This window comes from Gymnoscopelus microlampas (assembly GCF_963454915.1).
Source record: "Gymnoscopelus microlampas genome assembly, chromosome: 11".
In the NCBI taxonomy this organism is placed as follows: Eukaryota; Metazoa; Chordata; class Actinopteri; order Myctophiformes; family Myctophidae; genus Gymnoscopelus; species Gymnoscopelus microlampas.
The window spans coordinates 47,801,214-47,819,925 of NC_139948.1; the positions used below are offsets into that span (position 1 = coordinate 47,801,214).

Here is an 18,712-nt window from a genome sequence, read left to right on the forward strand (position 1 = left end):
TATTCTATATGTTATGAGGAAACTGTGTAAAATAGTACAGTACACTAAAGCACAACAGTAAAAGCATATATTAGCAGAGAGTATTACCCCGATACATTTTAAAGTGAAGTACCTTGACTCCTCAACATTATTACTGCAGAGCATGCGTTAAACCAACCAACTAACTAACCATGAAGACCATTCAAATACTCCTGTTATTATTGTTAGCGTCACTATTCTACTGATATTTATAGAAATCTGATGTTAGAGTTTTGTTGTATTTATTCTTTTATGTTTGCTTATAATGACAAACCCAAAATAGGTTGAAAGTCTTGTAATTCTTGTTTGCATTACTACTATACTGATATGAATGCAGAGAAAACTGACAATAGACAATGGACAAATGATCCATAATAACTTTATAATTATTGATTATTGACTATAGACAGTAGATAAAGATCAATAACATGACATCATCCTCTTCATAGACATGTTGATGAAGGTCATAATCATCATCATGTTAGACCAGTGTTTCTCAAAGTGGGGTCTGGGGACCCCCAGCAAAATTATGAACGGAATACATAAGAATGCCTACATTCAGGTCATATATTTAAGCACTTATACCCCATTCAAAATAATAATAATAGCCGATCTGCAAGCTCAAAATGTGTCACGATGCGATGCATTTAGAGCTTGTAGATCAGCTTTTTTGTTGTTGCATTTTCTTTCTGATTTTAGTTTTTGTTTGCCGATAATGGCATGCCCAAAATAGTTTGAAAATTGTTTAACTCTCTCGATCATTCAACCTACAGTATTTGAAAGTTGTACAATTATTAATCTAACAAAACAAAACAAAAACATATCTCATGGGGTCCTTGGCATGAATCTTTTCAGGTGGGGGTCCGCGGACAAATCTGTATCAATTTGGGGGTCCTTTATGAAAAAAGTTTGAGAGCTACTGTGTTAGACAGATGACAGAGTTACACTGATCTTCCCTGGTAACATCTTCACAGGGACAGTATCATTAGAGCTCCAAAAGAATGGAAAAAGTGTTTCAGTGAAAGTGTCAGTGAAGGTGTGTAGGTGTGTGCTAGTATCAGGATCAGAGAAGGACAGTTTTCCTCCGTTCCAGTCCAGCTGGACTCTGATCCTCTGGGGTTTCCGCTTCACTGAGAGAACAGTCTCTGACCCTGATGAGGAACGTGCTCTGTAATCACCTGCCCTTGACCGTATTGTCCAGTATTGACCCTCTTTGTTTCCCTTCCTCTGGAAAGACTCTGCTAACACACCTACGTCCCAGCGTTTACTCAGGGACTCAACATCCCAGCTATGAGTCCCTGAGTTAAAGCCCTCAGAACCCAGGACATAGGGCCAGTAGTCAAACCTCTCTGGGTTGTCAGGAAGCTGCTGTCTCTCTCCACGTCTCAAGCTGGTCAGATCATCGGACAGGGTGTATTCTGGATAGGCAGTGTTGGGGTCCAGAATGACAGGAGTGTAGGAGACAATGTCCTTCATCTTGGACCAGACTCTGAAGGTCAGGTTCTTCAGGTGTTTGGCCTCGTCTATCAACGCTTCTGAGACCGGCTGTGAGTCCTGCAGTTTGAGCCGGCCTCTTTCCGCTGTGGTCTTGTAGTTCTGCAGGAATGAGACGTGTTCAGCTCTCAGCTCCTCCTCTATGGCTCTGATTGTGTTTGAAATGGTTGATATCTGTCTGATCAGACCCTCAATCTTCTCCTTCATCATATGACTCTTCTGCTGCTCTTCCTTCCTCAGTGCAGTGATCCTGGCCTCCTCTTCCTCTCGTAGAAACTGATGAAGCTTCTTAAACTGTTCGTGCATCTGTGTCTCTGTGTCCAGGGCTCGCACCTTAATGTGTTCTGCTGTTTGATCACAGTTTGTTTTAACTTTATTAAAGACCTCCAGTTTCTCATATAAAGGCTCCAGTAATTTCTTGACTTCCTCCTTGTAATCCAGAGCAGCTTCATCGATGGGTCTGATTCTGTGGTTGGTGTGTTTTTTAGAATCTCTACACACAAGACACACTGCCTGTTGACATTCCAGACAGAAGAGTTTGAGTTTCTCGGCATGCAGACTGCAGAGAACCTCAGGCACTCTCTTATGTCTCTTCTGTATGAAGGTCTCACACAGGTTCTTCAGAGCCAGGTCAAGAGGAGGTGCCATTGCACAATCGACACTAATTATCTAAAACTTTATAATGATTGATTATTGATTATATTTCATCCATGACATCATCCTCTTCGTATACACATGTTGATGACATCACAGAAGTCTTGGACCACAGAACCAATCACATTGGTTCTCAACATGAGGTCCTGGGACCTACCGGGGGTCAAAATTGACTCTCACCGATCTGTAACTATTTGGTTCATTTGTACACAGTTACTGTGTAGAATGGTCAAAAGGTTGAGATGTAAAACCACTGATATAGATTCTAAAAAACTGACTGGTATGTATCATCATCATCATCATCATCATCATCATCATCATCATGTCTAACTATGTTAGACCAGTGTTTTTCAAAGTGGGGTCTGGGGACCCCCAGGGCTCCTTGAGGGGGTTCCAGGGGATCCCCAGCAAAATTATATGAACAGAATACATAAGCATGACTACATTCAGATCATACATTTAAGCACTCATTCCCCATTCAAAATAATAGCCGATCTACAAGCTCACAATGTGTCACAATGCGACGTGTTTAGAGCTTGTAAATCGGCTTTTTTGTCGTTACTTTTTGTTTAAGACATTTTTGTTTTTGTTTTCCGATAATGACATGCCCAAAATAGTTTGAACAATCTTTAACTCTCTCCATCACTCCACCTACAGTATTTGAAAGTTGTACAATTATTATTATAACAAAACAAAACAAAACAAAAACATATCTCATGGGGTCCTTGGCATGGAATCTTTTTAGATGGGGGTACCGTGACCAAATTATGTATCAATTTGGAGGTCAATTATAACAATAATAACAAGTTGGACCACTTTTTACTGTCTACACCAAATCTCTTTGGTGTACACAAAATAGACGCAAATAGCAGATCTACAAGCTCACAAGACCTCACAACACAACGTGTTGTGTGCTTGTAGATGTGATATTGTTGGCTATTATTCCCTGCAGAATATGGATGGTCTATCAAACAAGATTGGACAAAAATACAATGTAATCACTACAACAAGTTACACAATACAGCTTCAAATGGATATTTCACTTTCCAACATGTTTGGTGTCATTTTAACGTCTACTCTGGCTTTTGTGTTTCACCCCAGACAGTTTTTAAGTTGCTTGATTCAGTATTTAGATATTTGATATTCATTTCATTAGACATGCCCCTTGTAAACATCCGTTCTTGGTTCTGGTGACTGATATAGACATATGTTTTGTTTACAAGCATTGAGACTGCACACGCAGGTGCCGGTTTCATGTAATCAATTCCGAACAGATCCCTAAACCTGTTGTTTTGGGGAGCGTTGTTTTCTGTTCATTCAACCTCCTCTTGTGAATTGGCTGGTGAGACGCTCCTAGCGAGACATATATACCTCGCCCGCAACGGTAGGGAAGGGTCAAACGGCGCACCCTTTTGTATTTCCCTCCCTGCACAGAGATTAATTAATTTCAGGTAACCATTTCATTTTAGTGAAACGAGTCGAACTTAATCGGTAAGTAAAGTGACGTTGCGCTACTCCCGCACATGGCCGCCAGTCGGGACGAACGGTGCATACATGGGGGGCGGACGGCACGGTCGGATAAAATGTCCTATAACAAGCACATAAGTTACATTTCTGGCATCTAACGCTCATTGATGCTTCAGTAGAATCCTACGAGCAAATGACCATGCTGATAGTCAAATAAATGTATCATGTTAATGTCGCCTCTGTCCATTCCTCAACTTTGTGTTACACATGCGCCGTTCGTCCCTCCCTGTGCATAATGCGCCGAGCGGCGTAATCCGCCGTTCGTCCCTCCCTGCCCTCCCCGGATGTTTTGCTAGCTAGCACAAAAGCTAATGAATATTTTTCAATGGAACCTTCACTGAGAGTTAGCCCACAGATTAGCCTAACAGACAAAATCCATTTACAATCAGCACCAAATAAACACAGCAGTACAAATGGAAAACACTCAAATAGGGTATTTTTTACTACAATGTGGAAATACACAAAAGTGGCTTCAACTCTGCCAATCTTGATCAGAACTGGGAATAAAATTGTCTCTGATGTTTTCGCCCGAAGACGAAGAGGGTAACGTCGCCGGATGTGACAAATTTTAAGTGTAGCATGAAAAAAGGTCCGACTTGCAACCGCCCCTCCGCGCCGTTGGTCCCGGCTGTCCCCTATACTTCACCCACAACGGTATTGCACCCAGAGAACAGCTGAAATACAACCTCACATCGCGTCACAGATTTGACCGTTGATCGTAGGGAGCGCTCCCTCGGCGACTGGAGGTGGGGTTTGGGGGACAACTGCTTTGAGAATCGCTATAATTGTTTACACACAACATAAACCAAGTGCGAGAGATGACATTAAACATCCATACTAAACCTTCTTCCTCCACACTGGGAGAGACACGTGAGTGAGTGCTGTGACCACTTTTACATTGCATCTAATGAGCGGTCGGTTTCTGTTGGCCCCGGCCTCTGCGTGCATACTGGTTCTCAACAGTGTGACGTTGTCTGTAAATGCGTCTATTGTCCTTCTAATGCGTGAGGAGGTGGTGTTTTTATTTATTTATTATTTAGTCCATTTAGTTTGTATGTTTTTTTGGAAAAAAAAAAAACGTAATCAAGCAACTTAAAAACTGTCTGGGGTGCACACAAAACCCAGAGTAGACGTTAAAATACCAAGTTCGCTGCTGTAATATTTTATTATGGTTTAATCATTTTATTATCAGTGAGTCAGTTGATAACACACCTGAATATCCCTCTAGGCCTAGGTTCATAGTTTACTGGTGAGGGAGGTTAACAAAAAAATGTGGACACGGCTGACAAAAGCGCCAATTTTTTTCTACATGCTCTCCATCACCATAAGTTTGATTTTGGAAGGGGAGCCACGTCATCAAGATGGCAGAAGGCGGCCATCTTGGGTTTCAAAGATGTCCACCGTGTAATATCTATAAGTGCCAATATCTCGGCTTCAAAGCCACTTAGAAGGTCAATCTTGGTGTCAAAATATACATTTTCTGGGTCAAGGAATGCAATAAAGCGATTGAGAATACCACTAGATGTTTATTTGTGCCAAGATCAAATAAATATGGTAATTCTAGCAACATATTTACATAATTTTCAACTCGGTTAGCAGTCAGACACATGGAGCATGAAGTGAATTGACATTCAAATTATCTGTCACATTGACAACTGCAAAGATCTGTGCAATTCCAGTGTGCCTTCTTGCATGAGCACCGTGCACCACAACCACGTTTACAACCGCACTTGACCAGTTCATTGCAGGCTTTTGACGCCATCGGTAGAATGCTCCACACAGGAAGCCAGACCTGGTTGTTGTCATCCAATGTCCATCCCCATCCTTCTGGACTGGGTGTCGGCTGCTGGGCCAGTTCAGACGTGGCCCAGATCCCAGACTGGTAGGCAACTCGCTTCACGTGTTGCAACAGTGAATCTTGCGTTGGTGGAATGTGTTCCATCGTTTTGTTCTTCTGGCAGAACAACTCTCGCCGTGCTTCATTGACAGATTCCAAATCACTTGTCTTATCATACATGATGACTGTGAAACGCTCAAGAAGCTGAAAGTGTTGGGCATCTATGGTCACTGAAGTGTATGGATTTTCTGCCATGTAGTTGAAGGCCTGGGTGACCTCAGGGTAGGACTTCCACGCCACCCATGCTGACTTCTTCCCTTTCCCGCAGAATGCTGATGTTGTGTCACAGCCTGTGTAACAGTGGAAGATGGGAAGTGCTGTGGACTTGTCTTTGCCCAGAGCATGGCAGATGGTGTTTATATGAACATAGGTGTAGTTCTTGCCAGTGCCAAAAGCAACCCAGATGTCTGCAGCTGGATACTTGGTGAGCAGGGCATGGAACTTGCCGATGAGGATAACGACAACATCCGTATCCACAGTGCGTATCAAGCAGGTAGAACAGCCATGTTCCAGGGCATCAAGCAGGTGAATCACTATCCTGGTGTCGGCCTCTTCGTGGTTACATGGCACCATGGAGTGGCTGGTGTCTGTGCCGACCACTGTGATGCCAGATGTGATGAAGACCAGCTTGCCCTCTGGCCAGGCGGTGGATGCAATCTTCCCAGAGAGAAAGGTAAAGAGTTCCTGCTTGTTTATAGGATCACGCAGGAAATCTGGCCAATTCCCCGGCAGCTTGTTCTGACCAGCCACCTTCCGTCGTATCCCTTTGCCTCGCTTCTCCCTTGTTGACTCTTTTATGCTGCTGGTGATGTAAGTATCCCAGACCACATCAACTCTTTTGGAGATCTCCAGGTGTTTCATGATGTGGGGAACAAAGACACAACTGGCATATTCGTGAAATGTGGTAATGTTGGTAGTGGACAGGAAGTGCACCACAGCAGCTCCATCGAGTACGTTGACATCAAACGTAGCTGGAGGTTCTTCTTGTGTCTTCTGTGTCAGAATATTTAGCAGATCTGACTTCTTTCCCAGCCGTAGTTTACCTCTGTCAGATAGAGAGGGAGGGTATGGGTGGTTTTCATGTTTAAAGAAGGTGCTCATGTTCCCCTCTCTGTGTTGCATGGCTATATATAACCGGGAGAAGAGTGCCACATCATCTTTCAACATTGAGATCTGCCCTGCCTGCTTGGTCTTGATCTTGAGTGTCGGGCATCTGAAGAGAGGCAGTGAGTTATTTTTGATGGGCTCATGAATAGAGTGTGTGCGGTCCATGATCACTGTCTTATGGTACTTGTTAACTGTTCTCTGCCCACTGATTCCACAGTGTGGACTGTTTTAACCACTGACTCGTCAATCACATTTCGTGTGTCCAACATTAGAAGCTCGTGGCTATCATCTAGGAACGGATTGCCCATCCCACTGATGGTGTGCACAAGCGCTAGTGTTTGAATGTCTTTTGTGTAGCCATTCCTTCTTCATGGTGGTGTTGTTTATTTCCTTTTTCTAATTCATACTCATGCTCAAACTCTTTTAGGAGTCGCGCTTGTTCAGGCCCTGCGATCATCCACCTCTTGAATGCGGAGGGATTCTTTGTCAGTCCAACTGCACCTCCAGAGCCCTTCACCAGATCATTATTCTGCTCATGAGCCTGGTCTATTGGTATGCTTGAGAATCTGTTTGTGGTCTTGGGAACAACCCAATGACCATGTTCTGCAAATTCCTCATGAATGGACGTTGGCAAGCTTCCATTCATGCGGATGTGGACAGGAATCCATCGGGCATAGTTGTGTACATATTTTGCCAGAATTTACCAAATTATCTAATATTGGCTGAATTAGTCACTTATTGTTATTCCCTATAGTTTTATTGCATTCCTTGTCCCAGAAAATGTATATTTTGACACCAAGATTGACCTTCTAAGTGGCTTGGAAGCTGAGATATTGGCTTTTAGTAGATATTGCATGGTGGCCATCTTTGTAATCCAAGATGGCTGCCTTCTGCCATCTTGATGGTGTGGCTCCCCTTCCAAAATGAAACGTATGGTGATGGAGAACATGTAAAAAAAAAATGGCGCTTTTGTCAGCCGTGTCCACATTTTTCAAAAAACTGGCCTTAAGCTACCTAGCTGGAGTCATTAAAACTTCTGTAATATTTAATATACTCTGTCAACATCATATCGTCACTGTAGGGCAGGCACCTTATCTCCATATTTCAACTCTTGTTTTCATGTTTTTTCATTATTCTTTCCATTACTTTGTTATACAAGAGAGTTGCGCAAAAGAAACAAATATAGCCAATCTACAACCTCACAACAAGTCACAATAAGACGTGTAGTGAGTTTGTAGAGGTTGAGACTAAATAATAACTAAATGGATCCATTGGAACACAGGGTTCTTTTTTCCATTTCCTGAAAAGTAATGTTAATGGACATACAAGGTTTTCAACCGACAGTAACAATATAAAATGTCATACTTTAAGTCATAAATATGGAACAGATATGTGTTAAAATGTGATGCTACTGAACTCAAATCACAAGGAATTTGTGATAGATCTTTATTTGATTAAAAAGGATTTCTTCAGAGCATACAATTTTCTTTTCAGATAATATAATTTCATAACAAGTCAGACTAAAATATATCTCATGTAGCTGAATTATTGTCAGGAGAATTACGTCAAAAGACAATTCATGAAATGCATTGATTAAAAAATATCTGAGAATCATTCTATAATGAGGAAACTGTGTAATGTAAAATGTAAGTATACATTTTAGTGTATTACTGCTGAGCTAATCTCTCAAGAACAGATTCCGACCTGCGGTGGAATCTGTCGGAGCGGTTCGTCCTAACCAGTGCGCATTGGATACAAGTGGGCGTGCCTTCAGATCAGGAAGTGGGCCGCGCTTTACCCAATCAAATGTAGTGGGCGGGATTCACGTGTCCATCCACCATGATCCACCCTCCCCCCCTCGAAACTAGCCGAAACTAATTTAACAATAGCGTCCTCGGAGCGGACAAAACCACGGAAAGATATTCACATTTTAAATTACTCTTTCATCATAGAAACAAGTGGGCTTATAACCAAAACCATCCATGTTCTCTGGGAGAAGTGGTGTTAGTGTTCCGTGTAGAAATATTGTTAGTGGGAATGAAAACATGGTCGCACCAACCGGAAGTGATGCGCTATAGGCAGACATGAAACCGGTGTTTCCCTGCGCTCTAGTCTAACATTATACTCCTGCCAGACTCCACAGAATATCAGAAAAGCAGAGGTCGCTGTTTTTCATTTTCTGTGGGGTCTGGCTACGCGAGACTACTGCTGAGCATACATTAACTTGTTCAACTATTTATTTTCAAAATGTTGTCTTTTTTATATTTAGAAAACATTTTGATTATTTTTTTAAACTGTTTGATTTTGATGTTTGAATGTTTTTTTTTTTTTTTTTTTTTTTTACCTGTTTGACTATAATGACATGCCCAAAATAGGTTGAAAGTCTTGTTATTATTGTTAGCATTACTACTATACTAAACTGATAATAGACAATGGACAGTAATTATCTATAATTTATAACTATTGATTATTGACTATATGATCCGTAACATGACATCATCCACTTCATATAGACATGTTGATGACATCACAAGTTGATGATATCACAGAAGTCTTGGACCTCAGAACCAATCACAAAGTTTGAGAGCTACTCTGTTAGATAGATGACAGAGTTACACTGATCTTCCCTGGTAATATCTTCACAGGGACAGTAGTACCATATTTCCAAATGCATGGGAAGAGTGTTTCAGTGAAAGTGTGTGTGAAGGTGTGTAGGTGTGTGTTGGTATCAGGATCAGAGAAGGACAGTTTTCCTTGGTTCCAGTCCAACTGGACTCTGATCCTCTGGGGTTTCCGCTTCACTGAGAAAACAGTGGATGAGTCCGGTGAGGTGCGTGCTCTGTAATCACCTAGGATTAACGCTATTGTCCAGTATTGACCCCCTCTGTCTCCCTTCCTCTGGTAAGACTCTGGTAACACACCTACAACCCAGTATGTATTGTCTCCAACCTCAACATCCCAGCTGTGAGTCCCTGAGTTAAAGCCCTCAGAACCCAAGACATAAGGCCAAAAGTCAAACCTCTCTGGGTTGTCAGGAAGCTGCTGTCTCTCTCCACGTCTCACACTGGTCAGATCATCAGACAGGGTGTATTCTGGATAGGCAGTGTTGGGGTCCAGAATGACAGGAGTGTAGGAAACAATGTCCTTCATCTTGTCCCAGACTCTGAAGGTCAGGTTTCTCAGGTGTTTGGCCTCGTCTATCAGAGCTCCTGAGACCGGCTGTGGGTCCTGCAGTTTTAGTTGGACTCTTTCCACTGTGGTCTTGTAGTTCTGCAGGAATGAGACATGCTCAGCTCTCAGCTCCTCCTCTGTGGCCCTGATTGTGTTTGAAATGGTCGATATCTCTCTGTTCAGACCCTCAATCTTCTCCTTCATCATCTGACTTTTCTGCTGCTCTTCCTCCCTCAGTTCAGTGATTCTGGCCTCCTCTTCCTCTCGTAGAAACTGATGAAGCTTCTTAAACTGTTCCTTCATCTGTGTCTCTGTGTGCCGGGCTCGCACCTTAATATGTTCTGCTGTTTGATCACAGTTTGTTTTAACTTTAGTAAATACCTCCAGTTTCTCCTGTAAAGGCTTCAGTGATTTTTGGACTTCTTCCTTGTAATCCAGTGCAGCTTCATCGATGGGTATGATTATGTGTTTGGTGTGTTTTTTAGAATCTCTACACACAAAGCACGCTGGTTGTTGACATTCCAGACAGAAGAGTTTGAGTTTCTCATTATGCAGACTGCAAAGAACCTCAGTCGCTCTCTGATGACTCTCCTGTATGAAGGTCTCACAAAGGTTCTTCAGAGCCAGGTTAAGAGGAGGTGCCATTGAATTTATCTTCTTACAAACCGGACATTCCTTTATTTCCTTGTCTGTCCACCATTTCTGCAGACAGGCTTGGCAGAAGCTGTGGCTACACGACAGGAGAACAGGATCTTTGAAGATTTCATGACACACGGGACAGGAAAAATCCTCTTCTGTGAAAGACGCCTGGGAAGCCATTTTGTCTCTGAGTGAAGCCAGGAAATCAACCAGTCAGTAGTGGAAACACTCCCTCTTCTAGCATGTTCCCTGAGGTTTACTTTCACTGTGAATCCTCCTTCTTGTTAAAGTCCATTCGGTTGACTCAGTCAGCAGCAGCTTGATTGGTCTGTAGTGGTGGAAGAAGTATACAGATGTTTTACTTAAGTAAAAGTAGCAATGCCACAATGTATAAGTACTCTGTGTATGAAAGTAAAAGTAGTAATGCAGAGTGTTTTTTCAAAGGTTTTCAAAAGTCTCCAGAAAATAGCTGGTCTACACGCTATTTGTAGATCAGCTATATTACTAACAAAATATATTACAGTACAAAATAGGGCTTAGTTGGTTATTGTATGTTTTTTTTTATTAATAATCCAAATCTTTGCGTAACTTAAAGGGAGGGTAAGTGATATTTGGGTGAAAACAAAACTTATTTTGTTAAAAGGTTAAAGCACTATATTGTGATAGTAATCATTGCCGTAGAGTGTTTGTTCAGTAACAAGGGTCTCCCCGTCTCTTCAGCTCTTTAATAAACAGAAAATACATTTTCAGATAGGTGACAAAATGTCAGACAATCAGGAGCGAGTACCCATTTTTATAGTGTTCCAGTTCCAATTGTGTGTCTGCTCATTTCTTTGTGTCATCACCTCCAATTTAACTTTTTTAGCCGCATGCTGAAAGCAGCGCGGCTCTATAAACAGCACTAGTCTTAGTCCGACACCCGAGTGACATTTAGTGACACCTAAGTGTCACTGGCTGTCCTGGCTGTCCTTCACACTTCCCCCCTTTTAAGCCAATGGGGAGACGAAAATGTAATGGACATATTAGTCAACGAATTAGACGAGACGAAAATGTTAGGGCGGGACGAATGGAGAAGAGATCCAATCAAAATTACTCTTTTTGTGGGACTAGTTGGGAAGGGATCCAATCAGAGCGATCCTCATTGTTAAATTAGGTTGATCCACCCGGAAGCAGACCATATTAGGGGCCAGCATGGACGAACACAAATCACAACAAGCCAACGCACGGAGTTACACGATACAAGAGCAGAGAGAGAGAAAGGGAGAGAGCTTCAGGCCGGAGGGTTAGCCTAAATGCTAGCTTGCTTCATTAGACCTAGTTTGGCTATTAAGTTATTATTATTTGGCCATGTTCACACTGACTTCAATCTTAGCTATTGTTGGGAAGACCCGTGTGGTGTCACAAAATGTTGCCACCACTTATATAAAAAACATTAGAGCGTTAATCTGCGACGCTAAATGTTGCCAGGTTTGGCGAGAGAAACAAGCAATCCAAAAAACAAGTAATCAGGTCTATGAAAAGATTGGGGCCAAAAAAGCCTGCCGCATGCGGCTTTATTATGACTTTGGTCATTCTTGTTAATCTGTATCCTGACTGATTTTTCTATCCTGATTGGATCAAATTAGTATCCTGACCTGAAAATACATTTTCTGTTTAATAAAGAGCTGGAGAGACATGGAGACTCCTGTTACTGAACAAACACTCTATAGCAATGATTACTATCAGAATATACAGCTATTTAACACTTATTTTAACCAAAGACAATCACTTACCCTACCTTTAAGTAAAGTGTTCAAATAATTATAGTGAAATATAAAAGTACAATATTTACCTCTAAAACTAGACAAACTCCAGTAAATCACCTCAAAACGTATAGTACTTTTCAGTGTCCTCTCCCCTGTAGCAGTGTGTCGAAGTGGACAGTGTGTCCTCAGTGGAACTTGTGCGTGTGATCTGACGGTAAATCTTATCGTCTCAGATAAGTGTAGCAACAGGCGGAGCTTTGACACACACCTGGTGCAAAGTTCACACACACACACACACACACACACACACACACACACACACACACACACACACACACACACACACACACACACACACACACACACACACACACACAGTATCTTAAACACATCCTGCTATGCTCCACATAAAGGCCCAAACTAGTGACACCATGGTTGAAAGTGGTTACAATAAAAATCATTTTAGGGTATAGAATTTGTCTTTGGAAATGACTGTTCGCAAAGTATAGACATAGCAAATTAAAATATGTGTTAATAACTTTTTTAGAGTCAATGCCCAGTATTGCAATAATAACTTGGAGCGCTTTTTACCGACTACACCATTTTTTTTGTAAAAAAAAGCCGATCTTACAAGCTCATTGGCCAATATTTCTTTTGGCTCATATTCCCTGCAGAATATGGATGCTGGGTTTCAAGTGGTTAACAAAGTCATAGTTTTAGTCGAAACACTGGTGTGAACATCATTATTCCGTTACTGAAAAGAACATACGATGAATGAGAAGTCAGGTGAGTCATCTGATCTCTGCCAGACACCCAAAAGAAGAAGAATAAAAAAAGTAATGATTGGAGTCTCCTCCTTCTCATTCAATAGCATTTAATTATTTTGTTCTGTTCTCTTTCATTTGGAGTACTAAGTTCTGAAAACAATTATTCATGTTGATAGACTGAGTGGTGGTGACTAAGTAATCACTTCTGTTTTTTTTAGTTTTTCAATTTTCAACCTTTCTTCATATATTGGTCCCCCTCATCTCCCCTGGTACAAAAGTGTTGGCATGAACATGTACAGGGAAAAATAAAAAAAGAATAGCAGATATACAAGCTAAGAGCACTCAGTCTTTTTACTGACTGGCCGGAAACATCACACAGCATTTATACACACCCACATTACCACCATGCAATCGCATGACAACACTACCACTGTCAGTGGTGGCGGAGGATTCCATAGTGTAGATTGAGGTCCCAAAAATAAAAAAAAATATATACAAATTCTAATCAAATGGGGATCCGTGGCCAAATGCATAGCAAACTGGACTTATATCAGTGATGATCAATCTTGAAGACATAACCATTCTCCAGTACCTTTATCACCCTCTCTCTCTCCTCCCCACAGCCTCCAGAGGCGTTTCAGACGCTCACAATCTAAGGTCACCCTGAAGGTCACACTGCCCAGGTGTCCCGGCCCCGTTGCTAGGATACAGCTTAATGACGTCGCCTCACATCCACACCGACAGCGTCTGATATTCAGTGGTGGAGACTAACTTTGCAATTGAGTAGATTTACTGCATTTTAAGGTATTTTTTTTAACTTTACTTGAGAATTACATTTGAGCTTGTATTTGTGATATTTTTTTAATAGTCAAAGCAGGGGCGTGCACAGACATTTAGAGGGGCAGGTGCTCAAGTGAAAAAAAAGGGCACCTTCTGTGGCGCCCACAACACGCGCCCGCGCGCGAAGCGCGCGGGCGCAAAATTTTTCGGGTCTAATTTGGGTCTAACTCGGTCTAATTCCGGTCTAATTCGGGTCTAACTCGGTCTAATTCGGGTCTAATTCGGGTCTAATTCGGTTCTGTTTGACCAATATAAATCAACATTTTTTTGAGCCATTTTTACTTTACTTGAGTATTTCCCATTTTCAATACACTTACTTCTACTGTCTCCACTACATCTCAGATGCAAATATTCTACTTTTACTCCACTACAATTATTTGAAAACTTTACTTTGTAGATTTAGTAGATTATTATTACAAAACATACATTTCATCACTTCAGCCCTATACATTTCAGCCATTTGAAAATAGCAGATCTGCAAGCTCATAATGACGCATTGGGAGCTTGTAGATCTGCTATTTTCAAAAGATTTTTATACATTTCAAAACTTGTGAAATGGGATATTCTGCATAATGAGCACTTTTTTTTTTTTACTTAAGTTACTTAACTTTGGTACTTTAAGTACATTTTGATACCAATACTTTTGTAGTTTTACTCAAGTAAATTCTTTTTTGAGTATTTCTACATTGCAGTATTGATACTTTTACTTTTACTAGAAATGTTGTGAGTACTTTTTCCACCACTGGAAAACGCTAATTAAGGCACAGCTGCGCTGAATGAGACTTTCTGCACAACGAGACTAAATGGATGCAAGAAATTGAAGAAAAGAAGAGTGAAGTTATAGTTTGGCATCTGATTTTAGGGGATTAAACAATACACTCGTTGTATTTGTTACCTGGTGGCTGTCAATCAGTGCAAAAACTGAATGAAAGAGAGAAGTGAAAGAAAACCCGCGCAGGGGACGAACACGACTGTGTTGCTTGGCTTCACTCTGCCTGAGTGAGTGGCTGCCTGCTCTGCTCTGCACTGCGCTGCGCGTTCACGTTGAGAGCAGGGAAGGGAGGGGCTGCAGGGCACGTACGAGAGTGCCGCGGGGCACGTGTGGGGATGTTTTTGACGACATTTATAAAGCGCATTTGGGGCATATTAGAAGCTTTTAATCCAGAATTGATCGACGTTACCATGGGCCACATACTGTACACTGTTAAAAAAAAAAAAAAACACTTTAAAAACGAACTTTCAAAAGGGCACATTGCTGTCCAGAGGGCAAACGGCAGGTGCTCTAGCACCACCTAGTGTCTATGTGTGCACGTCCCTGAGTCAAAGAATCTTTGTGTGTTTAATGATCGGGGGGATCGATCATGCTGGAGCCAAATGTTCTGTGACTAGTTGAAAAGGGAAGGAAACAGAAAGTAGCTGGCAGTGGCTGATTTATTTATTTACTTACTCTAGCAGTGAATGAGTTGGGTTAAGGACTACGAATCATGTGTTTGTATTCCTGCGCTGCTCGCACAGAGTGACCTCGGTACATAGAAATACTGTACAGTACAGTACATAGGCTACAGACTGAGCAACTACCTTTGAATGCATTTGAAAAAATGTGCTGCTATTTGTCCCAAAGGTTTTTGGACCAAGTGAATGCAAAGCATTGAAATACTGCTGTCATTCCTTTCAAAGGTTTATCCCAAGCTAACCTTTCCTTTGTGGATGTATAACCATTTCTGACAGCAAATGCACTTATTCTCATGGTTTTGTAAGATAGTTTTGTCTAAGTTGCAATGTAACACAGCTCTGTTTACACATTTCTTTATTCCCATTTAATCGTATGAGCTCCACCCTGGAAAATGTGTGTTTGCTAGACGAATCACAACACGTGATTCATGCACGGACAATGTAAACAGATCTCTAAAGCCTGTGTGTGTGTGTGTGTGTGTGTGTGTGTGTGTGTGTGTGTGTGTGTGTGTGTGTGTGTGTGTGTGTGTGTGTGTGTGTGTGTGTGTGTGCGTGCGTGTGCGTGCGTGCTTGTGCATGTGAGTGAGTGACAGTGGTGGAAAAAGTACTCAAATTCTTTACTTAAGTAAAAGTACCAATGCTGCATTATAAAAAATACTTTGTTACAAGTAAAAGTCCAGAATTCAAAATTTACTTGAGTAAAAGTACAAAAGTATTGGCATCAAATGTACTTAAAGTCCCAAAAGTAAAAGTACTAAAATGTTTGAGAATAGCAGATCTACAAGCTCACAACGCATCGCGCTGCGACGCGTTGTGAGCTTGTAGATCTGCTATTTTCAAGTAGCCTATGTATAAAATAGGGCTAAAGTGGTTAATGTGTGTTTCATAATATCATCATTTATATCTGAGAAGTAACTAGTAACTAAAGTTTTCAAATAATTGTAGTGGAGTAAAAGTACAATATTTGCCTCAGAGATGTAGTGGAGTAGAAGTAAAAGTATCGGAAAGTGGAAATACTCAAGTAAAGTACAAATATCTCAAAATTGTACTTAAGTACAGTACTTAAGTAAATGTACTTACACCACTGGTGAGTGACAACCTCTGGGAGATAGTGTCACTCAGATTGGAGTATAGGACTGAGACCTACGAGCACTGTGATACAACCCACAGGCTAAAATGACACCCCGTCCACCTCAAGGTCACACCCCCTCGTCCACCTCAAGGTGTCAAGGTGCCCCACCCCACCCCCCCAACCCCCCCGGGGGCGTGCGAGTGTGTCCTATCCTCTCATCTCTGTGCTCTCGGGCATGGGGACCAGATTGTGGTTTGTCACCTCCTCAGCATACCTCCTGTAGGCCAGGTCATCCACCAACAGAGAGTGAGAGAGAGAGACAGAGACAGAGACAGAGACAGAGAGAGAGAGAGAGAGAGAGAGAGAGAGAGAGAGAGAGAGAGAGAGAGAGAGGGGGGGGGGGGTAAGGAATGGAGGAATGAACAGGAGGAGAGTGTCTAGAGATCAGTTGGGTCCCTCTGGTGCATGTTGATGCTGCAGCTTTGACCTTCACAGCCAGATCCCACTGTGTGCGTGTGCCCTAATTATGCCGCTTTGACTGGCATCTGGCGTACTCTAACACAGTGTGGTGCGAGGGCACATACATTTCGGGGGGGGGGGGGGGGGGGGGGGGGGGCAGGGGCTAATACAAAAGAAAAGGGGGGGTCTGGGAGTGGGGGGGGGGGCTCTCACCCCATGACACGCGCTGCTATTGCCACCCTGACCTGGCTTGTTTTTTCTTGAAAGTCGGTTTGCAATATTGGAAGTTGCAGGTTGCGTTTTTGTGGCCCTGTTTCTAAAGTGTACTGTATACAATCTATACAGTATACTATAGATCACTCTGAGGAAGGTCGAAAGACCGAAACGTCAGTCAATCTTTTACTTGCACTGTATCAATAAAAGGCTTAAATTGTCCGTGCTGCTCCAGCGTTCTTCTCTTATGCATCTATTGTTCCTACCCTTGTGATGCACCGGACTGGCCGCTTAAGGCTGAGGCGCAACAGTAGAATCCCTTTGTACTGTATAGTTGGTTGGTGTTTGGGCTTGCTTCAGTTGAACCACTTCAACCCAAATGGTTAAGGTGTCGCAATGTGCAACGTTGTGAACTTGTAGATCGCTATTTCTTTTTCTTTTATTATCTTGAACTAAAAAAACAAAAACAAAATGATGGGCTCTCTCACAAGATAAATTGTTGTTTTTTGGTTAAAAAAAAAGAAAAAAGTCTGGATTATTAAGAATTAGATTCAGGTTACGGTTAGTATTAGGCATTAGAGTTATGCCTCAATTTATATTAACACACGCACACACACACACACACACACACACACACACACACACACACACACACACACACACACACACACACACACACACACACACACACACACACACACACACACACACACGCACACACACACACAGACGCACACACACACACCAAGGGGCAAGTCTTAGATATTTACGATGAGGCCGACACGGAAGCTTGTAAATGGCCAGAGTGGCGCTGTTTTACCCTGCACCGACCTGCGGTGTCAGAAAGAATTTATTTTAACGCAAGTGAATGGGTTTTTTGACAAACTTTAGACTAGATTTTCTTACTGTAATAAAAATTGTCATACATTCTATATGCTTCCAGTCGCTAGTTTAAAGTCTCCTTTCAATCATCAGGATATGCGTTTTGCTAAATTATGGTCCTATTTATTATAAAATTGACGATAAAGTAGGCTATTCTCTAGGAGGGGCGGGATGATTTGATTGACAAGCTACACAACCAATAGCATTCATTCCCCGCCCCCCCGCTCTTGATTGACAAGCTACCCAACCAATAATGCTCTGGTCTCATTCTGACGCGTATTGAAAGATGGCGGACCTAGTCTTGGAACAATCGGCTTCATTTTCGGTCTGTAGAAAGCAGCGGAGTGGGTTTGTCCATCTCATTTATACAGTCTATGACACACACACACGCGCACACACACACAGCGGTCTTTTCTCGTATGCACACCACTATGGCAAAATAACTGGCGTCATCATGAGCAGCGCTATCTGCCATCACTTAATTACAAGAGCAGATCAACGTTTGGTTTTAACAATAGCGTCCTTCTTGCAATGTCAGCCCCATCCTGCAGCTTATTCCCCCCTTGTTTCTTTCTATGCTCTGATCCTGCCTTTCTTCTCTTTTATAATCTAGGATTTACATTCCCTTTGTTGTGTTGCTTTTTTCTTAACCAAGGTGCCGTGTCCTCAAATAAGATTATTACTCTCCATCCAATTTAGCATCAAAGGCCTAGTATCCATACTAAGTATTACGGAGCACTGCCTCCGGCGAATTCGTGCTCCGAAGTACAGTATG

General features: G+C 42.0%; 1 protein-coding gene across 1 annotated transcript; it reads right to left on the reverse strand.

Moving 5' to 3' along the window:
- Positions 1–942: 942 nt before the first annotated feature.
- Positions 943–10,687, reverse strand: LOC311054816 (uncharacterized protein; the record flags this gene model as incomplete). Its single annotated transcript, XM_084070818.1, has 4 exons — positions 943–2,130; positions 5,486–6,803; positions 7,105–7,274; positions 9,314–10,687. 4 exons carry the CDS (start codon positions 10,685–10,687, stop codon positions 943–945), a joined length of 4,050 nt encoding a protein of 1,349 aa, XP_083926944.1.
- Between the last annotated feature and the right edge of the window lie 8,025 nt (positions 10,688–18,712).